The 24,637-nt window shown below is 44.6% G+C and overlaps 1 protein-coding gene across 1 annotated transcript in view; it reads right to left on the bottom strand.

Moving 5' to 3' along the window:
- LOC129666744 (NACHT, LRR and PYD domains-containing protein 1a-like) overlaps positions 1-22,567 on the bottom strand; it is a gene marked incomplete at its 5' end in the record, with an annotated part of 33,558 nt that extends 10,991 nt beyond the window's left edge. Inside the window, 8 exons of the mRNA XM_055593985.1 lie at positions 2,816-3,039; positions 4,380-4,473; positions 5,661-5,749; positions 7,310-7,399; positions 8,174-8,205; positions 10,097-10,250; positions 17,545-17,715; positions 20,899-22,567. Of these exons, the coding sequence (XP_055449960.1) occupies positions 2,816-3,039; positions 4,380-4,473; positions 5,661-5,749; positions 7,310-7,399; positions 8,174-8,205; positions 10,097-10,250; positions 17,545-17,715; positions 20,899-22,567 (2,523 nt within the window). The remainder of the gene's footprint in view (positions 1-2,815; positions 3,040-4,379; positions 4,474-5,660; positions 5,750-7,309; positions 7,400-8,173; positions 8,206-10,096; positions 10,251-17,544; positions 17,716-20,898) is intronic.
- Positions 22,568-24,637: the final 2,070 nt, after the last annotated feature.

The raw sequence follows: 24,637 nt of genomic DNA, 5'->3' as shown, positions 1-24,637 counted from the left end.
AGTCATCTGGTCCCTGTGCACATTTCAGAGAGCAGGGCAATGTGTCTGAGTCAAAGAAGCTGTGAGGAGGTCCTGCGAGGCCATCCTATGAAACTTTGGGAGGTAAGCCTAGGAGGGACTAGGAAGCCTGTGTAACAGAGATGCCAGAACTGTAATATTTTTTTCTGCCACATAGTTTTAGGCAAGGAGTAGAAACATGGTCTGAGAGAGAGGCTATGTGTGTTCCATGTGCTAGGACTGGAAGGTGGAGCTATCTGAGTGTAGTGAATGACATCAGGAGCTCCACAGCTGGACAGAAAGCATCAGAGGTTGGTGTTTGTGCTGATGGACTTTGTCTTACTGTGGTCTGATAATTTCTTGGCACTCCTTGGTTCTTCCTTTTTTGAAATGCAATATTTATTCTCTGCCATTGTATGTTGGAAGTATGTAACTTGATTTCTAATTTATAGGAGCTCATAGTTAAGTCATTTCCTTGAGTCTCAGGTAAGAGGTGGTCTTTGTGGACCTTTTTTGAGACCATGATTCTCTGTGTTGCCCAGGCTGTCTTGGAACTAGCTCTGCAGACCAGGCCGGTCTTGAACTCAGAGATCCTCCAGTCTCTGCCTTCTGAGTGTGGGAATTAAAGGTGTGTGCCATCACTGCCAGGCAGTTTAGGAACTTTTAAAGTGTTGGAATGATTAAGGACTGTGGTCCTTTAAAATTGGAGTGTAGTTTGCGATATGAGAGGAACTGAAGCTGTGGAGACAGGAGGTGGAAATGATTTAAGTGATGTGATTGTTGTCAAGTTGACAGTGGGTAGAATCATGATGATGGATGTCACTTGTCAGCTTGGTGTGATCCCGGCTAATGGGCACACCAGTCTGCACGTCACTGTTTTCCTGTCCTTTCAACACCAAGTGTCTTCCAGCTTTGCACCCTGACAAACAGTATTGCAGTGAATGTCTTGCCATCAGAGAGCACTTCTATTTCTCCTGGGTGATTCCCTGAGAATTAGTAACCACCAAGGAATGAGACAAGGAGATTGCTCCTCCAGGAAGTGGTACAGCTTGGAATTTCAATCAGTGATGCTAGTTCATGGTTTCCCATGAAACCTCTCATCACCTGTGTACCAATGTGGAGCTTTGAGAGCCTGGCTTTCCCCAAGTCCGCCTCATCTCCAGTGCCATCCAGGACTTACTCATTGTTTTTGCTGCACCAATTTTTACAGAACCCACAAGATGCTGTCCCTTCTTGCTAGTCTAAACACTAGGCATGTCCTCAGGGTGTGGGGGACCATGGAGAACTGGACTTCCATCGTTGATACCAGAAGTTTACTGAGGCGTCTATGATGGCTTGCTAAGTTCTTTCGTTTCTTTTCTCACTTAGGTTTTGGATACAATTCTCCTCCTTCAGCCTCTGGAAATCTGGCACCACAGGTATGTGCCACCAGGTGGTGCCTTGACTGTTCTTCTGTATAACTGTCTGTTCTGAGAGTGGGAGTAAGCAACAGGGAAGATGGCAGCCTTCAGGGAAGAAGCTTGGATGATGCCTGGGGCAAGTGCTGTTGGGGAGGCCAGGATCTCTGTGTGCAGCTGCTTGACTGCCTCATTAGACACACTAGGAAGCACCATCTTGGCAGCTCTGCCAGATATGTAGTTCAAGGCCTCATGTGTTTTCAGGTGTGATGATTGTTTTATAAGTGTGCTGAGATCTTTTTCAACTGAGTCCTGCTTATTTTCTTCATTTTTGCTTTTTTTTCTTCTTGTAGGCTTGCCATTAAATAAGAATATTTTAACCTGTGAGGTGCTTAGCTTGTTTTCTATTCAGTATTCTATTGGCTGGAGCACTCTGTGATTCTGTTTTCTTCTCATGACTTCTTTAGCTCTAAGGTCTCCCTTTTTTAACATCTGACTTTGGGAAGCTCATCCCCTTTACCGCCATGAACCAACTCCATCTTCCTCCACTGTTAGCTAGACTCCCCTGGTCTCTGTGGTGAGGCTACTGCTGTGCTCCTTGAAGAGGACAGGAAGCTGACCTCACCAGCCACTTGTACAATGTCTGGTTCCCTTGCTGTTGTTGCTTTTTCCTTTTTTGGTCAGTGTCTGGCTGTGTAGTGTAGGCTGCTATTGAATTCTAGTTTCTCTTGCCTCAGCCTCCAGAGAGCTGAGATCATCTAGTTTCTCCTGCCACAGCCTCCAGAGAGCTGTGATCAACACCTGTACTAACGACTTGCTTTATGAGATTGTTTGTTAGAAACCTTGTAATTACCAGACTATATTCCGAAGGAATCTTTGGAGATCATTGAGGTTGGGACACTTCACGAGCCCCCTGTCTTTTTTTTAGGATGCCCCAGTTTTGTGGCTCATGGAATGTGGTGATATCATTTTTCCCCTGCCTTTAGGAGTGTGTTGGCCTACAGTGTTGGAAAACCCTGGGTACCAAGTATTCCTTGTTAGTTTCTCCAGACTGAATTTTCAACAATATCTTCAAATTGGTTAATTATTCCCTGTTTTTTGTTGGTACCTTGAGGGACATAATGTGTAAAGAGCAATTAACAATCGCCAGTTAATATTGCTACTGAGGGCATCTCTTTCCACATAGGGCCTCCTTCAGGTAAAACAGAAAGATAGCTGTAGGCCTGGGGCACATGTGCTTCAAAGAAGATACATCAGGCAAGAGGGATGGAGGCAGCATCTGAGTTCCCATTTCGGTAACCTGCTCTGCCCTGCCAAGGAAGCCATGACACTTTGCTCTTCATCTGTGATTCTATCGTCTGCTGTGTGACAAGTCATCTCCCCATTATTACCACCCCCATCCTTATGCTTCCCTTGGTTACCTGGGAGAGCCACAAAATGAGGGAGGAACACAGCAGTCACAGCTCCCTGCTCAGCCTTGATGTCAAACAGAGGCCCGGCCACCATGTGACTGTGCTGCAAGGGAATCCTGTCCAGGAACTGGCTCCAGGCACAGAACGCAATCTCGATTGTCACTGCCCTTGTCACCACAAAGTGGAGTCCTGTGTTGGGACAGTGGTAGGCACCAGCCATGGGCAGTTGAACTCTAGAAGGGGGAGAGACAGACACCGAGTCAACCCCAGCACTGCTCATCTGCTGTGTGCACATGCATGCAGGGCTGGGTACAGAGCAGACTCAGAACGCTCCGGTTCCTCTGCTGTCTGCATGTGGAGCCCTGACTGAGTCATCCAACTCCCCACTTCTGTTTCCTCATCTGCAAATAGGGGTGATGACAGTCACTCACAGCTCACAGAACTATGGGTGATCTAATACAAACCACAGGCAACACACACCTGGGGACACTTAGACGTTCCTGTGATGGTGACCAGAGTGCTGACATTGACGTGTGTATGTGTGTGTGTGTGTGTGTGTGTGTGTGAATTAGGTTCTGTGGATCAGTCCATGACCTTGTGCAGGTAGGCACACTGACATACATCTTCACTTCTCAGTGATTGTAGCCTTAATCAATATATTTACAGATAATGTGAGTCTCCCTGCTTCTATTAGTGACAAATCCTTGACCTAGAGCAATGGTTTACCACGATGGTTAGTGATTTTCTCAAAGGCGTTTCTCTTTGATTGTTGAAGAGTGGACAAATGTCAGTTTTCGTGGGAGAACCTAGTTTCTCCAGCTGAGGCAGTGATGGTGGCAATGTTGGAGGAGGAAACAGGCAATGGCAGACACCATGACTGTGGAGAGAGCCACTCATTACCCACAGGACTCTGTCCTTGAAGAGCAGGGCTGCTGTGGTCACCCTCATGTCTTCAGTTTCTGATGGGTACATGTTACATAGTGGTGGTTAGTAAAGCAAGAATGCAGACACGACTGAGATTTAAGGGAAATCTAAGTGACAGGGAACCCAAATACCATAAGGGGAAGGGTACTATCAATATATTAATCATTACAAAGACCATACTTCACATAACTGAGAAAAGTGGAGCAAAGATGGTTTAGAAGAAACGAAGGACTCATGTCAGCTCTGTTGATATGGTCATGGTGTGCTGGTTATGGAAGATAAGGTCCTATCTTAATTATGGGGAGATTCATAGTAAAATATTTGGGATGAAACTACTTTATATCTTAGACTTAAAATACTGTGATAGTGATGACAGAGGAGGAATGTGAATAGTTGAATAAAATTTACAAAATGCTCACAGGAGCAGAGGAATTAGGCAGGAAAATTTGTGCTCTCGTTTAGTAAATGTTTGAAAAATTCATGACAAAGACCCCAGTCCATAACAGCCACCCTTCTTAGTCCAGCCCTGGCCTTGCCCCTGGGTAGGTGAGAGTAGGACACACAGTAGAGACTAGTGAGTGCTGTGTGGGGATCCCCTGTGGAAAGGGGCCTGGGGAAAGCCAGCATGTTCCAGGCAGAGCTCACTCACCGGTACAGGCCCCTCTCTCTGTCAACCACCTCAGTAGCCACGGGTCCTGCAGGGCCCCAGAAGTCATCATCAGTCCCCAGAGTCCCCGGTTTATCTCCCGGAGAGGAAGGAGGAGTTGAGCAGAAGAGCTCAAGGGGTGCAGGTTGGGAGGACCCCTCCTCTAAAAGAGGACAGACAGTGGTTACTCTGTGTTGTCCTGTGCAGTCTCCCCAGCACTGGACTATGGCTGAAGTATTTTTGGGTTGGCCAGCCTAAGTCTTAGCAGGAAGTGTGTCTGCAGTCTTTATGGATGTTGCTGGGCCACCTGCATGCTTTTTATTTATAGATTGTGTTTTCTTCCATTTCCCTGCTTGCCTTCTGAGCAACCCTGAATCCCAATTCACGCTCCCAACTCAGTCATTGTGTTTCTATTTCTGCTAGTCCAGAAATATTGATTTTCCAGACATGTCTCCACTGGGTTTGTTCAGAGAGAGAGAGAGAGAGAAAAAAAAAAGCCAATGTAAATTTGGATGAGCAGGGTTGGGAGGGTGATGCCCAGGCTGTAGCAGCTCAGAACAGGGATCCCTGGTACAGAGGTTAATTCAAGTCATAGACCTGAGAGAAGGGCAGCACCAGCCCCCAGGACGTGGGGAGGAGGAGCTAATATTTTGTAAGGGGCGGGGCCATTCTTCATTGAGAGAATACCCTGTAATGTTTCCTATTAGAGACCGAGGATAGAATGGTGACTGCTTCCCGACATCCGTGATCTGTTTTCCACATGTGAGAGGGAATTTGCCCCCATGAAATCTCGACAACAGTGCTGCCTCAGCAGGGGCTGCATGATGACAACAGCATGACATGCTGATGTGGTTGGGAAATCTCACAAAGCTCCTCCTCCAGATGAAGAGCTACAGGTGATTAAGAGCTGCTAAGAGAGGGATAAAATCAGTCTTTGGAAAGAGCTCCGTGATAGGTTTTCCAGTCTCAAGTGGTCAGCCCGGAACATGGCCAAGTGTAAGTGGACTCACCAGGTGCCTATATGTGTGTAAATATATACATATGTGTACATACGTGTATACACATATATCTGATAATAATATTTGTGAAGTGGTTAGGAATTTGAGAGTTTGTTGATGGAACACAGGAGAAGTTGGAGAGGTAGATGGAGGGGTAGAAATGATTTAAATATAGTATCTATGTATGAAATAAAAAAATTATAAAAAGAAAGACATGATGACTTCCTCCAACCTGTGCTCTTCCATCCTGTGCTCACAAGGCTCTGGGTTTGATCCCATCACATACCTGAGTGTGGTCTCTGCTGCTTGAATGAGGTCAGGGAACCACACACTTCTTCTCCATCAGTGTTCTTAGGGACCATCACGTGTGACTTCCTACACACAGACATTTTCTTTCCCTCAGATGTCAGGGGAAACCAGGGAGACCAGGGCTGTGCACACAATATCCCCCACATAAAATCCACATAAAATCAACCGAATTTGAACTCCATCTCATGCTTCCTCCCTGGGCCAGAACTCTATGAAGGCACCACATCCTCCTGGGCATCCATGGTGCCAAGAACAGAATAATCTCGACCCTTCCTTTGCTTTAATTGAAAGTATTCCTCAATGTTCACACAGTATAAAGTTATTCCCCAGTGCCACAGTCCTGGGAAGGTGAAGGGTAAGACACAATGATGTCATAAGGGCTCTGACTTTATAAAGGGGATAATGTCACCATCACAGGATTTCTTATCATGGTCCGTGATGTTTTCTGTGGCCCCTGTTCACCTCCGGCCTCCAAATGCTACCCTTTCCTGCTCACTGACCTCTAGACCAATGACCATCAAATCACTGTGCTCCAATGTCACCTGCATGGCCTGCTAAATCAGAATTCTCACTGAAGGAAGCTGTCCTACCTGATATTCCAAGTCAGTAAAGACAGAATGGGGTGGGGCCTGAGAACCTGCATTTCTGTGGATCTCCCAGGTGATTCTGGCAGAGCTGATGGTCTCCACACAGTTTCCTGTCCCTCAAAGGAGCTTCCCTTTCTGCTTCCTTGTAGCCTCTCCCTCTGCCTTGGCTCATTTTATGTTTCCCATCTTTGAGAGCCCACCGCACCTCATCTGAGCTGTGGAGGGGTTCAGACAGACAGCTCCTGCCCTCACAGCTCTCAGGTACAATTGTGTGGACTGTGGGAACAAGTACCCTCCTTGCTGGACCGAGACACTGAATGTTGGGCCATGTCTTCCTTCCTCACTGCTGTGCCCTCAGATGCCCAAATACTTTCGATGCATGGTAGGTGCGCCAGAATGTTGATCAATGGATGGCTGACCTGTAGGTCTACAGCGACCCCTAGATCTACCCCATCCCCCTTCATTTCTCATGTGGCACAGCAGGTAGGAACTTGAGGACAGATGTGTTCATGGTCATGAGTGGAAATGTCCAACACCAGGCTTTGCAGTCCTGAGGCGTCCCCTCAGTCCCAGAGTATAGTGTGTGTGTGTGTGTGTGTGTGTGTGTGTGTGTGTGTCCGCACTGAGGTCAGTACACTGATACACAAGGTGTTTTCCTCCCTTATGTGTCTTTCACCTGTGTGTCTTTCTTTCCCAGTGTGTTGAAGGCTTTCATTGTTTCCATAGTTTGGGTTTACTGGCGGCTACCACTGTCATTCTTGCTGTGCCCAGAGGACTCACCACTGACTCAGCCTTTCATACTCTTTAACTTTTCTTCTGATGGAAGGACTTAAGCAGGCATGTGATGTGATTCTATTTTTACTAAAAAGAGAAAAGTCATAATCAACCCCCCCCCCACACTTTACTTTGGAGCTCTGGTTTCCTGTTTTCTTCCTGGCTCTCTTCGTCTTTCCTCCCACCTCAGGACCATTTTCCACCTCTCAGCTCTAGAGCAGCCCCATAGGGCCTGTGTTGACCAGACAGAATTCTGTGTCCTTACTGTGTGCTGGAGATGAGCAGCTGTGGCTTCTCTGACTCCAGGGCCTTGAGCTCCATAATCACCTGGTCACTGAGAGAGGCCTGGTCCAGCCTGCAAACACAAGAGGGGGCTGTTTGTTCTGGGATCCCCACAGGATCTTGAGAGCTCTGGGCCCAAGATCATGGATTCTGTTGTCTGTGGATGATGCTAGTGAGGAGGCTTATTCAGGCTTATTCTTGATCAAAAATCAGGACAAAGGACAGACAGCAGCCTGAGCAGAAGGAGATGTGTCCATGAGACAGTGTCTGTGGGGCTTGGTCAGTGTGCAGAAGATCTGAATCCAGGGTGAGGACCTTTGGAACACTGCAGAGCTGATATGAGGGACTGGACCGTTAAAGCCCCTCCCACAGGCCAGTCACTGGAATCAGACTGTCCCAGGAGGTGAACATGGCCGTGGATGAGGGAACTCTTGTTGGCAAAGGGCACCCTGTAGCCATCAGCATTCCCAGTGGCTCGAGGTCATGGCCATAGCCCCAAAGGGATTCTGGGAAGCTCTTCAAAGTGAACACATGGTGCTGGGATGTGAGGCTTCATGGACAGTCACCTTGCAGGAAAGAGTCCTGATCCATTCTCTCCTCCCTTCCCATTTCCTTTAGTGCTAAGGAGGAAGCCTTGTCCTTGCCCGGGAGCCACTCCCTAACGGCCTCTGGTCCCATTCTTCTGACCCTCAATTCTGGGATTGCTGATGGTGTTAGGGTAGTGACTGCCTTCTCTGGGTTTCTGAGTCCTCAGGTCCTAAGCTCAGGTACATCACTCCTGCTCTGCCTGCTGTGAGGCACAGACAAGGCAGGAGGGGAAAGGCTCCTGCTCTGTGCACGGTCATACAATGTTGTCATCTGCTCTGTGGGATGCTCTCCCTGGGGAGGATGATGGAGACTTTGAGGTTCAGATTGTTCAGTCTCCAGGAGGGAAGGATGCAGCTAAGACTTCACATGGACTGAGATGTTTGGAAGAGAGATGTTAGCAAGAGAGGCTAGCTGCAGACTTGCTCTTCCATTTGTGGGGAACAGTAATGGCTGAGGAAAGCAGGCTGGGGAACAAAGGGGCCAGTTTCAGCTCCCAGAGGGGTGGAAACAAGAGTCTTCAGTGCCCAGCTGCTCCTGTGCATTTGAGGAGTGAAGAAGAGAGCTGGAGAGAGGGCTCAGTGGTTAAGAGCACATACTGTTCTTCCAGAGGACCTGAGTTCAATTCCCAGAAGCCACATCAGGTGGCTCATATCCACCTGAACCTCCAGTCCCAAGGGATTTTGACTCCTCTGGTCTCTGGGGGCATCTCCATTTACATATATCAGTAGTTCTCAACCTGTGAGTCGAGACCTCATTGAGGGTCAAATGACTCTTCTACAGAAGTAACCTAAGACCATTGGAAATATCAGACATTTGCATTACTTTTCATAACAGTAGCAAAATCACAGTTCAGAAGTATCAAATAAATCATATTTTGGTTGGGGTCACCAAAAAATGAGGAACCATATAGTGTCACCACATTAGGAGTTTGAGAACTACTGATACATACATACACATTACTAAAATAACAACAACAATTGAATTGAAGTTGGAGGCCTGATGGAAGAAAGTTTCTGGGCACAGTCTTGTGCAACTTTTCCTGTTGTCTGGGAGAACCAGAAGTCTCTGGGCTCAAGGGTCTGGAGCCTCTGTGGTTCTCCGAGTACCAGAAGGACACTGTCCAGCTACCTCTGGGAAATGTTACTCTAATAAATGGCTGTAGGACTCTGCTGGAAAGGTGGACAGACAGAAGAGTAAGCTTAGAGATGGCATGAAGTGAAAGGGTTAGACTAACTTTGTAACCTGTATGTCTTCTAAAGCCTATAGTTTTGAGTTTTAGGTTCAGGTTAAGATAAAGCCTCTTAGTACCTTTCCAGAGAATGGAAAAATGTGACCCTATCTATGAGGACAGATAAAAAAAAAGGGGGCAAGCAAGCAATGACCTTCACTCAGCAAAAAACAAAACAAAACAAAACAAAACAAAAAACCCCCCAAAAACCTCCTGTCTTTGAGATAGCATTTCTTAGCAACAAACCTAGACTTCTTCTGAGTAGTTTTTGACCTCCAGCCAAAAGTCTGTAGCCCCTAATCTTCAAGGATGAGCTAACCACCCCCACCTTCAATTGCAGCTGCATTCACACTTGGCAGGACTGGCCAAGCTTGAGCACCTAAGACTAACCAATTATCTTACGTTATAGCTTCCTCATCCAATCCTAAATTGCCAAGACTGCAACTTCAAATCTCCCGCAATTTTTCTTTTAAAAACCTAAAGGCCTTTGTCTCCCGGTGCCACTCTTTGCTGACCGGCAGGGGTGACCCCATTGCGCAATGGTTAATAAACCTCTTGCTTTTGCAACGAGTCTTGGTCTGGGGGAGTTTCTGGGAAGGGCGCGATCTTGAACTCCTGAGCTGTGAGACCCCAGGTCTTACAGAAGCAGCTTCTTGGAGAAGGACATGGGTCCCCAGGGCTATCGGTTAGAACTTCCCTACCTTGCATGAAACCCAAGGGCAGAGGGAATGGCACAATTTCTGGGACAGGGGACTATCTCAGGCCTGTTTACTGAAACCCTATGACTCCAATGCCTTTCTGTTCCAGAGCCTTTCTCAACTCTGCCTTTCCCTGGGCTTCTGGCCACAGGTTGTCCCAACCATGTCTTATTTCTCTTTCAGGCCCCAGAAAACCCTCCTGGGCCTCCTCACAGAAGATTACGCTTTCCAAGGGGAACCTCGGGGTCTTGCTTACCTCGGCAGGATTCCTGAGTGCCTTACACAGCAGCCTCACACCATCATTGCCCAGGTCATTCAGCTCCAGGTCTAGCTCAACCAGGCTGGAGCAGGCCCCAAGCACTGAGGCCAGGACTCTGCAGTCCCTGAATGTGAGGCAACAGTCGACCAGCCTGCATGGGATGATTTTTGAGAGAATGTCTTGTGTATTGTATGGATATATCACCTGTCAATCAAAAAACAAACAAACAAACAAACAAACAAACAAACCCATGGCCTATAGCTTAGGATGTGGGACATCTGGCAGGCAGAAAGGATTCTGGGAGAGAGTAAGGCATGGGAGATTCAGCTGAGAAGTTGTGAGGAGAATAGACACATGGTACCTGAGCACAGGTAACCAGCCACTGTAGTGGAAGATTTGGTTTCTTTAAAAACTAGGTTGTGTTATGAGAATTTGTTTTTTTTTTTAATGTATACACTTTATTCTTGTTCATTCAGATACTGACTTCTCCCCCCACCCCCACCCCAACACTCTGAATTCAGTCCGGATATTGCATTGTGATACTCATTCTAAGCATCCTGTCTCAACTCTTGATTAAACAGAACAAAATAAAAAGCAACTAGACACAATGTTGAGCAAGGAGGAGGCAGAGGACAGGAAAGAGGGGAAGACCCAGAAGGCAGGAAATGAGTGGAAAGAGAAGGGGTAGAGGAGAGCCAGGGGAGCAGAGCTGGAGGAGAGATCTTGGAGGATGTAACTATTGCCCAGCATTGTGTTCTAGGTTAACTAAAAATGCAGTCTCTGTCTGGTGATTTGGGTATACAGCTATTTAGGACTAACAGCAGCATTACTAAAAGATAATTATTAGTAAATATTAATCACCGCTTACAACAAATTGCGCCCAACTAATCTAAGTATCCACACCCTTTAAATCATACTTTATCATAATTTGAAGGGGGGGAATAAGCTCCCAGTGATAAAATCCAAACTTAAAACCTAAAAACTCCCAGGTCAATTACTGTCTCTTTAAGAGAGACTCCTAAACCTGCCCAGGAGCAAAAGACAGCCTCCTGTGGGCAGACCTGAGAGTTCCCTAACAAAACTGGCTGCTGCTGCAGTTTAAGGAGTAAACAAGCATGGCTCTTTTATACTGTGGCTGCATCAACTGGTTCAGCTCCACAGCCATGGCAGGAAAGAAAGGAACTGGAGGCAGACAAACCTCTAGACAGAGTTTGGCCTAAATTGCATGTAAAGTAAAAAATTGCCATGGCAGAGGGTGTTTTAATCCCTTTTGGCTTCATTTTGGCTGTCATATTCATGGATCTGGTAGCAATATGTTTAATGGTGTTGGTTCTTCTCCATGCCTTCTCCAAGAAATTTCAAGGAGAAAATGGGGAGAAAGCCAAGGATTGGGGTACTAAGTTACAGACAGTAGTACTCATCCAAATAATTAGGTTAATAATGGCTAAAATTCAAAGCTCTCTGGCTGCAAGATATTTGTCAGCTCTTTCTGGTAAGGGTCCACCAATTTATTAAAACATCGACTAAAATAACCAACTGGGCTTTGTTTGTTACAGCGTAAATTGGTACAACTGACCCCAAATTAAAATTTTATTGTCTCTTTGTGTGATTTTTATTTAAAGGCTTTGAGTTACATTGATGTTAATTTGAGAAAAAAATATTTAAACAAGTTGGTGAAGGCACATGCCTTTCTTCCCAACACAAAGTAAAAAGAAACAGGCAGATCTCTGAGTTCTGGGTCAAGCTTATTTACATAATAAAAGCCAGAATGACAACTCCTGCTGTTTAGCCATTTGCAGAGATACTCTAAGATTCAAAATGACAAAATTTTCTTTAAGGTTACCATGTAAATTCTTTTTTCTTAATAATAGATGTTATGTCCTTATTGCTCTAAAGTTGGATTCACATCATTTTTAGGTTTATGTAAAGAGAGATAATGTCACATTGCCTTATCCTTTTAAACATGAGGCATTTTCACTGGGGAATAATGTTGGTTGTGCCTATGTAAAAAAGACACAAGAGTCTTAAAAATGGCAAAGTACATGCCAACCTAGTTTAGTCCTAAAAACTCAAAAATTATATTCATATGTTTAAAAAACAAAACTGTTCATCCCACTTCAATAAAGGGCAAGCCAAAGAATAGCCAAAACCAATATAAAAATCCACGTTCAAGATGCCTAGGTTATACTTAACGCTAAGGGTAAGAGAGTTTATATGCTAATGCTAAGAGAGTTTAAATAAAGTTTGGCTATAAAGGCATAACTGCCCATCCTGTATAAATAAGGGACAAGACAAAAAATAGCCATTATCAATGTAAAGCCCAGTTACAAGATGCCTAGGGTATGCTTAAAAGCTAAAGGTAAGAGGGAGTTTAAATAAAGTTTGGCTATAAAGGCATAATTTCCCATTCTATATAAACAAGGGGATAGGACAAATAGCTAAAACATATATAAAAATCTAGGGCTAAACCTCAAAACAGGTACAAGATACCTATGGAATGCTTATATTCTAAATTAAAAAGGAGATTATATAAAGTTTCCTTAAAGCATGCCTTTTCTATTGCTGAAGGCCACCAGCTTGTCTCTCTAATGGGAGGCTTCTCTAGGGAAATAGGTAGCAGCTTGGCCTAATACAACAGGCACACAAGAGCCCAAAAAGATATTTTAATCTATCCAAACTTGTTTCGATGATAATGATTGTATGTTCAGTAATAATGGTAACTTATATTGCTAATCCCTTTTCATGGGAACAACTCTAAAACTGAGACATAAAAATGTGTCTCCAGCCAAAAACTTCAACAATACGTGGCCAATAAATCCTTGGCTATAATATCTTCAATATGTATTATGCTAACCTTTTAATTGATGTAGATTAAATTGGCTTACAGTTTAGTTTCATCCTGCACATCTCATACATTTATAATTTTAGAACTCTATAATGCTTGTGAGAAGTTATATGTTTGCAGAACAAAAGAACTGGACACCAGAGATGCTGGATCAAACCTAACAGAATCATTCTTCACCATGCTGGGACATTGACACATCTCTTCCAGCATCTTGCATGTTCCAGCATTCTTCTTGTTCCTGCCTCAACTGCTTCAATTGCTGTTTTCTCATCAAAGCCTGCTCCCAAAAGAACTTAGAAGGAAGCTACTAATTTTAATTGGTCCAACATTTTAGACTGTTTCAAAGAGGACTATTATTAAGCCTGAAATTTCTTAACATTCAAAGACTGGACCACAAATGTTATTGCTTGCTTAATTAACCATTTTTATTTGGGCCCCCTACAGGATTTCTACATGTCCAAAATGTCAGCTAGAAGAAATCCAAGAGAACAGCGTCCAATTTTTCTTAAAGGTGTTTGGGTATGATTTTGGTTGTTTGTTATGGCTACGAAATTTTATTGTCATTGGGAGATGTTTATTATTCATAGTCTTATTCAAAGTAAAAGAAGGAATATACAGGGATATTTTATAGAAATAGAAAAAAAAAGGTAGATTTTTATTTGTTATTCCCAAATAAGGTTAATTTTAACACTGCTATAAGATTTGCATATTGATGCAAAAATAAGTAATTTTAGTACATTGGTATAAGCTTTACTATATTGATAGAAAGTCAAGGTTACTTCCAATACTTTTAAACTACTATTAAAAGGTTGTTAGGATATTAAGTATGCAAGTTAATTGTTAGTTATTCAACTCATAGTCATGTCAGACACTAGTCTAATTTATCAGAGGAGTATACATCCTAGGTTTAACAGATAGATATGATTTTATATACAGATAGATTACATAAAGATAGGTAGTCTTCAAAAGCTTCAGAGACCTACAGAATATGGCATTTAAAATGTTCTTATTATTTTAAAGATTCTTTGACAATGAGACAAGTCATTTCCTGGCAGCACCCTGTCTATCTGAAAGAAGATAATGAGCATAGAAGAACCTCCATATGGAGATGGCTTCAAATGTGGCAAACAAGCCACTCAGGTTAAGAAAATACCCTCGCTTCAGGACAGACAAATTCTGCCTAAAATGGGCAAGCTTAAATGCAGGACAAGTCGACTGCCAAACTCTGCCAAGACTGGGTAAGCAAGTCCTAAATAGTTCCTGCTTCATGTATATGTCTGTCAAAATATTCTGAGCCAGAAGGCTGAAGATGATGCTCCAACGTTATAGAGACTTATGGGTGACTGTTCAGCAGCAAACTGTCTCTGTCAAATTTTTATTTTTTGGAAGCTGCTAACATGCACTTCCTATTTACTCTCATAACTAATTTTATTCCTTCTCAAGTCTCTGATGGGAATTGAAGACCAAATAGTTACAGTACCACATTTAAGCTTAAGTTGTTTAGAAGTTAAGAAATCTTTTCATATAGGTAATAACAATAAGGATAAAAGTTAGATATAGAACTTTAAACTTGTCAAGATAGATAGGATAATCAGATACTTTCTCCTAAGATACCCTCTCCATGTGCTAAATACACATGGACTAGACATTGCACAGGTAGATTTTACCTAACAGTTTTCATAATTATTATTGTATTGAAAGAAAAGGAGCCTTTTATTGGACTTAAAGGGGAAAATGTTGATATAATGTTTTTTTTTTTAATGTATACACCTTACCCTTGTTCATTCAAATGCTGATTCCCCCCACCCCCAACTCTCTGGTTTCAATCCCGATATTGCATTGTGATACTCATTCTAAGCATCCTGTCTCAACTCTTGAGTAAACAGAACAAAATAAAGCAACTAGACACAATATTGAGCAAGGAGGAGGCAGAGGACAGGAAAGAGGGGAAGAACCAGAAGGCAGGAAATGAGTGGGAGGAGAAGGGGTAGAGGAGAGCCAGGGGAGCAGAGCTGGAGGAGAGAGCTTGGAGGACATGGAGCATGAACCAGACCTAAGATTTCACAAAAAACAAGTATAATGTGGGAAATCTAAAGGTTAGGAAACTGAGGGCTTGGAGGTTTAGAAGGGAGTTAACTATTGCCCAGCATTGTGTTCTAAGTTAACTAAAAACCCAGTCTCTGTGTGATGATTTGGTTATACAGCTGTTTTAGGACTAATAGCAGCATTACCAGAAGATATATCATTAGTAAATATTAATCTCTGACTACAACAAAGGACATTTGCTCAACCATGTTTGTAGCAGCTTTATTCGTAATAGCAAGAAGCTGGAAACAACCCAGATGTCCCTCAACAGAGGAATGGATACAGAAATTGTGGTACTTTTACACAATGGAATACTACTCAACAATTAAAAACAAGGAAATCATGAAATTTGCAGGCAAATAGTTAGATCTAGAAAATATCATCCTGAGTGAAGTATCCCAGGAGCAGAAAGACACACGTGGTATATACTCACTTATATAGTCCTAAAAGATAGGATAAATATACTAAAATATGAGCAACTAAAGAAGATAAACAAGAAAGAGGACCTGGGGTAAGATGATCAGTCCTCACTTAGAAAGACAGATGGAATGGACATGGGAAGTAGGAGAAAACAAGAAACAGGACAGGAGCCTACCACAGAGGGCCTCTGAAAGACTCTACCTATCAGCATATCAAAGTAGATGCTGAGACTCATAACCAAACCTTTGGTAGAGTGCAGGGAATCATATGATAAAAAGGGGGAGTTAATATGACTGGGAGAGGACAGGTGCTTCACAAGGACAAAATATATCAGGGCATAGGGGTCTTCTATGAGATTGTTTCTCCAACAAAGGACCATGTATGGATGTAACCTAGAACCTCTACTTGGATGTAGCCCATGGTAGCTCAGTATCCAAGTGGGTACCCTAGTAAGGGGAACAGGAACTATTTCTGACATGAACTCAAGGACTGGCTCCTTTACCTCCCCCTGCCCCCAAGGGAGGAACAGCCCTGCAAGGCCACAGAGGAGGACTTTGCAACCAGTCCTGAAGATACCTGATAAACCACGGTGACATGAAAGGGGAAGAGGTCCACCCCTATCAGTGGACTTGGAAAGGGACAGGGAAGAGATGAGGGAGGTAGGGTGGAATTGGGAAGGAATCAGAGAGGGGGTTACAGTTGGGATACAAAGTAAATAACCTGTGATTAATATTAAAAAATAAAAAATAATAATTTTGCAATAAAGCTCGTTATAGTCTTGCAATAAAGCTTAAGCCTAAGTTATTTAGGATTTAAGAAGATGTTTAAGGTCTAAGAAGATACCTTGGGATTTGTAATACAAGTCATTATTGAAAACAATTTAGGTAGAGAAATCTGAACACACTAAGAATACTTTATCCTAAGTTGCCAAATGTATATGGGCTGGACATTGTAAATGTAAATCTTACCTAATAATTTCATAATTGTTGCAATTGTATATAGTTTATTATTGAAAGAAAAGGAGTTTTTATTGTACTTAACAGGGGAAATATTGAGGGAATGTCTTGTGTATTGATGCATCATCTGTCAATTAAAAAATCTATGGCCTATAGTTTAGGCAGGAAATGGACAGATGTATGGTACCTGAGCATAGGTAACCAGCCACATGGAGAACTTAGACTAGAATAACTGAGTTAATTAAGTCACAAGCTAATTAGAAAATGAGCCTAGCTGCATGGCATAGGTATTTGTAAATAGCACTTTTAGTATCATAAGTCTTTACTCCAGGAGCTTGGGGCTGGGGGGAAAAAAAACCCTCAATAGATGCCTGCCGTCAGCTTCTCCAGGGCTCACTGCTCTTAGGAACTGATCTCAGGCCTCCCTTTGTGAGTCCTGGCATGCTGAGCTGGCAGTGCTTAGCTCTCTTGTTGACTGTTATTGTCTGGGTGGATAGCTTCATTCTTCCCACAGCTGAGCTGCAGGGCCATGGAGTACACATTGCTGACCACTTCTCTGTTGCTGCTGCCCAGGGCAGAGTTCCATGAGGCCCAGGACAGCTCACTGGCCTACCTCGAGAACCATGTGATGTGTAACTCACCAGACATAGAATAGGACATGATCTCTCTCATTATGTGCAATCTGAATAAGGAAAAAGTCCATAGAAACAGAGTAGAAGTCTAGTTATGAGGACTGAGGGCAGGAGGAAATTTGGGAGATGCCATTCCCTGGACTTGAAGTTGTCTCTCCTCATGCCTTACTTTGCTTCTGTGTTCTTCAGCCCTCCTTCTAGCCACTTCCTCAGGAATTTTGTCTCATTGGAGTCCTCATAGGCTTATTATTATTATTATTATTATTATTATTATTATTATTAGCAATAGCTATTAGAGTCCCAGTCCCAGACTGCTAACCAGTCTCTTATGATCCCCCAAACAGAATCTCATTGGTTTATCATTGCATGTCTGGAATCTGTCACAGGCATAATCAAGAGGGTTCAGAGAATATTTGATGAATACCAGTCCTCACCCCAGACTCAGCTTCCCCCTTTAGTCTCCTGCCATCCATCCCTACTTTGGGGGAGAACCCAGCCCGAACTCACCACAAGGTGTGTAGTTGGCAATCAGGGTGTCTCAGGGTTCTACAAAGATGCTTCACTGCAGAGTGGCTCAGGGCATTTCCACTGAGGTCCAGCTCCTCCAGGTTTCTAGTGAATTTAAGATTGAAGAAGAGAATCTTCCAGCTGGCGTCAGTAATAGCAGTCCACTTGGATCTGATAGGGGAGAGAGAGAGAGAAAAAAAGAGAGAGAGAGAGAGGGAGAGAGAGAATCAGCATAGAATGGTAGTATATTCCTTTAATGCCAGCATACAAGCATAAAAAGGCAGGGGAGTCGTGAATCTAGGTGATTCTGAACTCCAAACCCAAAGTGACTGGGAGCACCTCCATGCCTGGCCTGTTAAACATCGGATACTCACACAACAGACAAAACAAAACGATAAACTTGCAAAAAAAAAAATACAAGCCAAAAACTCTCAAAACACAGATTAATAGTCACCCACTTTGACTGAAACAACAAGCATAGGATGTTTTTTTTTTTTATTTTTTTTTTTAGCATAAGATGTTTTATTCTAGTTTTGCAGAGTCAAAGTAATGTTAAGGAAACCAAATACTAAAGTTCAAAAGATGCTGTTTTTTTTTTTTTTTTAAAGCTTTATTTGTATTTTACTTTATGTGTATGATTGCATGCCTGCTTGTCTGTGTGTGCACTATTCGGATGTAGGGGCTGCAGAGGTTAGAAGCAGGGCCGGGGTCGCAGCAATTGTAGTTCAAGGTGGTGTGAGCCATCTGCTGTGGGTGCTGGGAACAAATCCACATTCTCTGCTAGAACATCAAGTGGTCTTAAACGTGAACCACTTTTCCAGCCCTCAAAGGATGGCAGTTCTGATTCATGGTTAATATTTTCATTCACAGAACGTGGAACTTCAGAAGATATTATTAAAAATGCTTGAGGTGCCATCAGGAGCCAGACACAGAAAAATTTCTCATTCATTATCTTTGAAAGCATAATTTTCTACACTTGTCCTTTTTCATCCCTTGGCTGTGGCTGACTCCACCTCTGAACTGTTTTCCTTGTGTGCAATCTATTTATCTCCCTACCTTTTCTGGCTGATTTTCCTCTCAACTTACTCTTCTCACTAGCAGCTGAAGCCTCTTATTTCCCCATGGGTTTATCCTTTGCAAGCAGGCTTGGTGTTCCTGGTTTCTCTTGACCCATTTGGCTTCTTTGTACCTATTTAGAATTCTTCTGAAGGTGACATCAGAGCACTTCTACTTGCAAGATCTGTATCAAGATCCTTCCAGGGTTACTTGTTTATAAATGTAGATACTTAGTAACAACTGTAATTGGCCAAGAACAGGAAAAACAAATGGTCCAACTGGCCAAGGTATTCTCCCTAGGTATTATCATAATGTTATTCAGAACCTCATTGTAACTAGATTCTTAATAACTACAGAATAGTCTTAATCCATTTAGAAAATAAATGGGTGTACAAGATAATAGATATAGTGTGGCTCAGTTGTACTATAAAAAGTATATAGAAAAAAGATTAATAGGTATTTCTAAATTGGAAATTTAGGAATCTACAATTCTCTAAATCATTCTGTGTACAAAATCTAGGGTCCTGTGCTCACTAGATGTGATGTTTTGAATGTGATATTCCCCAGAGTCATGGTCATTTGAATAGTTTGTTCAACTCATGGTACTCTTTGGGGTAGCCTTAGGAGGTGTGCCTTTGTTGGAGGAAAGTTGTCATTGGGAGCAGACTTGAAGATTTGAAAGCTTTGAGCATTCCCAGGATCCTCTCTACTTCCTGTTTATGGTTCAAGATATGAGCCTTCACCTGCTGCTCCAGTCACCATCCTTTCCCTTTGCCAGATGGACCCTGATCCCTCTGCAACCATAAGCCCCAATAAAATAAATATTTTTTGGATACAGAGTTTCTGTGTGTAGCTTTGGATGTGTTGGAAATTGCTCTGTAGACCAGGCTGGTCTCAGATTCAAAGATCCACTTGCTTCTGCCTCCAGAGTGCTTCCTCGCCCACATAAACTAAAAAGTTTTCATGGCCATGACCTTTTGTAATACCAATAGAAAATTAATACTAGGCAATCTCTCTATGAATAGATAACATCCTTAGCCCATGATGCTTTGAGACAGTGTCACACTATAGAGCCCAGGCTGGACTGGAACTTCTGATTGTCTTGCCTCAGTCTTTTAATTTTGTGATATCAGGCACGTATGACCAAGCTCAGCTCCCAAACCCTTAACGAGAAATGGAGTTCTGGTGGAAACTAAGTTTTATTGAGTTGATAAATGATATATCATCACTTTTCTACAAGCACATTTCAGCCCCACCTCCAACTCCTCTCCTCATCCCCTTCCTGTTCTCTAACAGTCACTCCACTACTTATGTTTTAGGTGGGCTTTGGCAGAGTTGCCCAGATTGCTGTGTAAGTCCTGAACGCAAGGAATCTCCCTGCTTTAGCCTCCTGAATGATGGATGAGATTTCAAGCTTATGCAGGAAGTCCAGCTCATCTTATCTGGAAAAGCTTCAATGTGTGAAAACAGAAGACTCAAAACCTTTTCCTCTGAGTCTACTCTGCATTCTCCAGAAGAGTGACCCTTCCTTCCCTGGCGCCTGGTGTTTGCATGATCATTTCATGTGTCACACCATGTGTGATTAGAGTTGTTGTCCATCTTCTCTACCATCTTGAGGTACTCAAGGCTGCAACTATATTTTCTCCTGTAATTGGTTGGTAGTTTTCCTGTAATAGGGCCTGCCATAAAGGAGTGCCTAACGAATACTGATGGAAGGAATCATCCGTAGAGGAGAGACCCGTCCTGGTACTGAGTGACCGTTACAGCACAGTGGGAGGGACCCCTGGAAGGAGAACTCTACTTGCTGCCAAGATTGCCTGGAAGTTGGGGAGCCATTAGGGTGAGTTCCATGGCCAGACTGCCTTCAGTGGCACATACAGGAAGTCATCTGGGCAGGGAAACTTAGGAACTCTGAGGTGATGGTGGAAACCCTCAGGGCCAAGGTCACTGTCATGAGAATAGGAGTTGGTGCCTGCAGTAGCTGAATGAGCAGTTTCTCAGAGAGAAAGCGTGTTAAGAGGGAGGATCAGTACCTATGGGGTGCTGGAACCTTGTGAAAATGATTTGAATGAGAGAAGGTGGGTGTCCCACCGAGGCACAGACAGAACTCCACAGCCCACCCCATGGTCAGGCACACAGAGGCAGCCAGAGAAGGGTGGTCAGATTCAGCAGCTGATGTCACTGATGACCTCTACCCTGATTTCTTGGAACCAGCTAAGCGTGCTTCCTGTGTTTAGAGCATGTGGGCTCGAGGGATCCACGGGGAAGCTGGAGAGAGGGCTGTGTCTGGATACTCACAGAACCATCCTGGGAACTGGCAGTGCTTGTGTCCTCGGTTCACCCTCATGGAGCTGAAGGCTTCTCACACAGCAGCAGAACCTAATGCAGAACGTGACCACCATGAGCTCCACATCTGACCTCACCACCAGATGTCCAATATTTGGCTGAAATACTGGTTCCTCCACCTCCATTAGGACTTGAGCAGTTCCGACTTCAAGATCATGCATCACCCTTTTCAGGAGTTCCTCCTCCCGATGCTCAAACAGACAGTGGAACAAACCCAGAGAATACAGTTGATGGGGTAGGGTTTTCCTGAGGATGTCAGACACAAGTGTCAACTTTGGCTTCCGGGGCAGCCTGCAGGCAAAGATCCTCTCCATTTCTCTCAGTCCTTCTTCACTCGAGAGTCCAAATAAGAACTGTGTAACGGGTGCCTCACACAGCTCATGCCTCTCATACTCTTGTTTCAGATTTTCCACAATTCTGTCCTTTTCTATATCACCACATCTCTCCTTCGTATCCCCCAAGACACAGACCATCGCTGCAAAGAACTCCTGGAGACACAAGTGGGCAAAGCTGCAGCTCAGAGAGCCGGGCTGCTGTTGAAGGACACCGATCTTCAGGAAAGTGGCCATGTCAGCCTGGGCTAACCCTTGCTTACGGAGGTCGCTTTCACTGAACAGGGTCCTTCTTCTGCAGATCCCCTCAGCAGCCACTGAGCAGAGAGCCCTGAGCTGGGTCTCCAGGTGCTGACCTTGGATTGACTGGGAAAGGTATTTCAGGCAGAGAGTGGTGGTGGTCTGTGAGGTCAGGGAGAGGTCTTCCCCGAGCTCCATCTGCTGTGACAGGCAAGTGCAGACCAGCCAGCTCACCCAGGGGACCTGACACAGGGTAGAGAGCACTGGGTCTGATTCAACTAAACTAAAAGCTTTGATTGCTTTTCTTTTCTCAGGAAAATAGTTGTAGAAATATTCCTTCCATCCTGTCTCAGAGAAGCCCAGGACTTCCACCCAACGCGGCCGCCTCAAGGAAGGAATGAGCCTCTGGAGAGCTGTGGTCCGAGCTGTGAGCAGGAAGGAAGCCCCCGGGAGGACAGATTTTCCCAGCAAACTGCCCAGCAGTGTGTGCACTGGCTGTGTCTGACTCCAGTGCAGACATGTCTCAGGATTCTGCCCCTCCAAGACCCATGCTGGCTCATCTATGCCATCCAAGATGAAGAGCAGCTTCTCAGGCTGAGCCAGGATCTGCCTGATGGGAGCTGTGGGCACAGTTTGGCCCTGTGCTATGAGTTCTGCCAGACTCAGCTGCTGGCACTGGGCCAGCTCCCTGCAGCTGAAGAAGAAGACTTCCTTGAAGCGATCCCTGTAGAGCCAGCCTTGTCCCCAGGCTCTGCTCACCTGCCTGGCCAGCGATGACTTCCCAGTCCCAGCAGCCCCATACAATATGATAAGCTGAGGCTCTTCCTGGTTACCCTGGCTTGGGGCAAATAAGTCTTGCATCTCAATCAGACGTCCTTTCTCCTCTACTCTATACTGATGCCTGCTTTTCCTGACCAAGGTCTCCCAGCCTCTCGGGCAAGAATTTTGTAGGAGTAGTAGCTGTGTGAAATTTTGGAAGAGATTCTTCCTTGTCAAGGCCTGTGTGGAGTGAAGAAGTTTTCCCTCCTCATATGTTTCTGGAATGGCTCCTAAAGAAGAGAGAGAGAGAGAGAGAGGGAGAGACTGAGCAGGGCTGTCCATATTACAGTTGTTTGTTCATTCAATCTTCCCTTCTTTCCACCGTTCCTCATTTGATCCTTCAACATCTGGATGACTTTAGGCATCTGTCTAAGCTGTACAACACACAGGCTATGGGTACCGGCATATGCTGAGCAGTGCAGTGCAAAGAATGCGAGCTTTAGAGTAGAAGATTCCAGGTCAAGTCATCATGTGACTAATTAAAATGCTGTCCACATTCATCCATCCTCAGACACTTATCAGCCTCTTACCCTGTGCCAGACCTGTACTTGGGGCTGAGATTAAAGGGTGAGTTCACAGACATAACTCTGTCCTGATTCAGTCTGTGGGCTGATCCAGGATCTCAGCTGAGCTCAGCTTTCCCATCTGTCATTTAGGGGCTGTGGTCTCTCCCTGTAGGAGGTCGTGGGGTCATGGGGAGACTGCAGACAGTGGAACAGATGTCTGCTCCAGACAGATCCCACTGTTCCCCAACATTGCTGCCCTGACAACCTCATTCTGTAAGTCCTGAGACTATGGGTCTGATGGGATGGTCTAAGAATGACATAGAGTTCATGTTTCAGGACTTAGACTTGATCCTGTCCACAGGCCTGGCAATCCCACTTTTATTTGTGTAGTCTTCCAGATATCTTTGGTAACAATGAGCCTCATTTGTGGCTACAGCTGGCATGTCTTTAGTCACCTCTGAAACTCATGCTGAAACTCAGTTGCCAACATAGCAGTAAGGGGATCAGGTCTAGAGTGAGTATTTGGAAACATGGGGGCAGGCTCCTTAATAATTGACCAATACTTTTCTTTTAGTAATGGGCAAGCTGTTGTGAGAAGGGGCGCCCTTTCCTGCAGGCAACTGCTTCTTTTGAGGCTGAGTAGTCACAGTTTGCAGTGTTGGACTTCCAGCCTACAAAACTATATTTAAAAAAGCATGTCAAACAAACACTGAGCATGATGGTGCAGCTTTTCCAGATAGTGAATTTGAAACCATCCTAAGCTACAATCCCTCACTCACACACTCACTCACTTATCTGTCAGTCAGTAACCAATCAACCAACCAAAACCCAAGAATAATGAAAGTTGCCCAGCCTCTGTTTTCTGTCCTTGCAGGGGAAAACATACTAAGGCATCTGCTCTTGAGGTAAACTGCTCCACAGCTTGCCGCTGGGAACTCTGCTCGGCTTCCCCTCTCCTGTCCCACTTCCTTTCCTGTTAACCAGTACATCTGAAGAGCCATCTCTCCAGTTTGGACCTGAAGGTCCTATCTCAGCTTTTCCTTTGGAAGGAACTCAAGACAAGGTACACAGGAGGACGCCACATGGACCAGAATCCAAGTTCATCCCCATTATCTGCCATTTTCCCAACGTAAAAGGCAGCTGGCCATCCTGCACGGACAAGGTGCTGGAGAGAGTTTGGGAGAACACTGAGTGCAGCATCAGTTCACACAATTAGCCCTGAGGACCTGGCTTCGGGGTCAATGTGTGCCTGAAGTCAGGATCCCTGGATCTGCTCTTCCTGCCTTCTGTAGGAAGACTTCTAACATCCACAGTGCAGCAGGCTGGCCACTCATGTCTGTGGCCAGGGTCTGCCTGGCTCAGGCCTTATCTGCGAAAGGTGCCAAGAGCGGGCTCAGCTCTCTCCAGACACCTCTCTCTAAGATCTTCCAGCTGGAATGTATCTGTCCTGCACATCTGAATCCTCTTCACTCTACAAAAGCGTCTGTGGCAGCGAGCTGGCTCTGCACCTCCAGAGCTTGCAGCAACAGCATGTGCACCAGGATTTGCATCAGGCACCATGCACACACAGCGTTTGCATCTGGCCCTTTGTAATTTCAGTCTCAGAGGCCTGGGACAGGGGATTCCTCAGGGGGAGGTGGCAGGACTTGCTCCATGGAAGGGCTCTGGGTGTAGACGGTGAGAGCTTCTGCTCCGAGAAGAGAGCAAGCAGATTCCCAGCACCAATTTAGTGCACTCACATGTATACACACACAGTTCAACTTCCACATATATGACCCCACACATGCAAACATA

Source organism: Psammomys obesus, unplaced genomic scaffold (assembly GCF_907164565.1).
Source record: "Psammomys obesus unplaced genomic scaffold, mPsaObe1.curated_primary_1811, whole genome shotgun sequence".
NCBI classification, from domain to species: domain Eukaryota; kingdom Metazoa; phylum Chordata; class Mammalia; order Rodentia; family Muridae; genus Psammomys; species Psammomys obesus.
The sequence above is the reverse complement of the archived record's forward strand: the minus strand, read 5'-3'. Positions and strand labels throughout refer to the sequence as shown.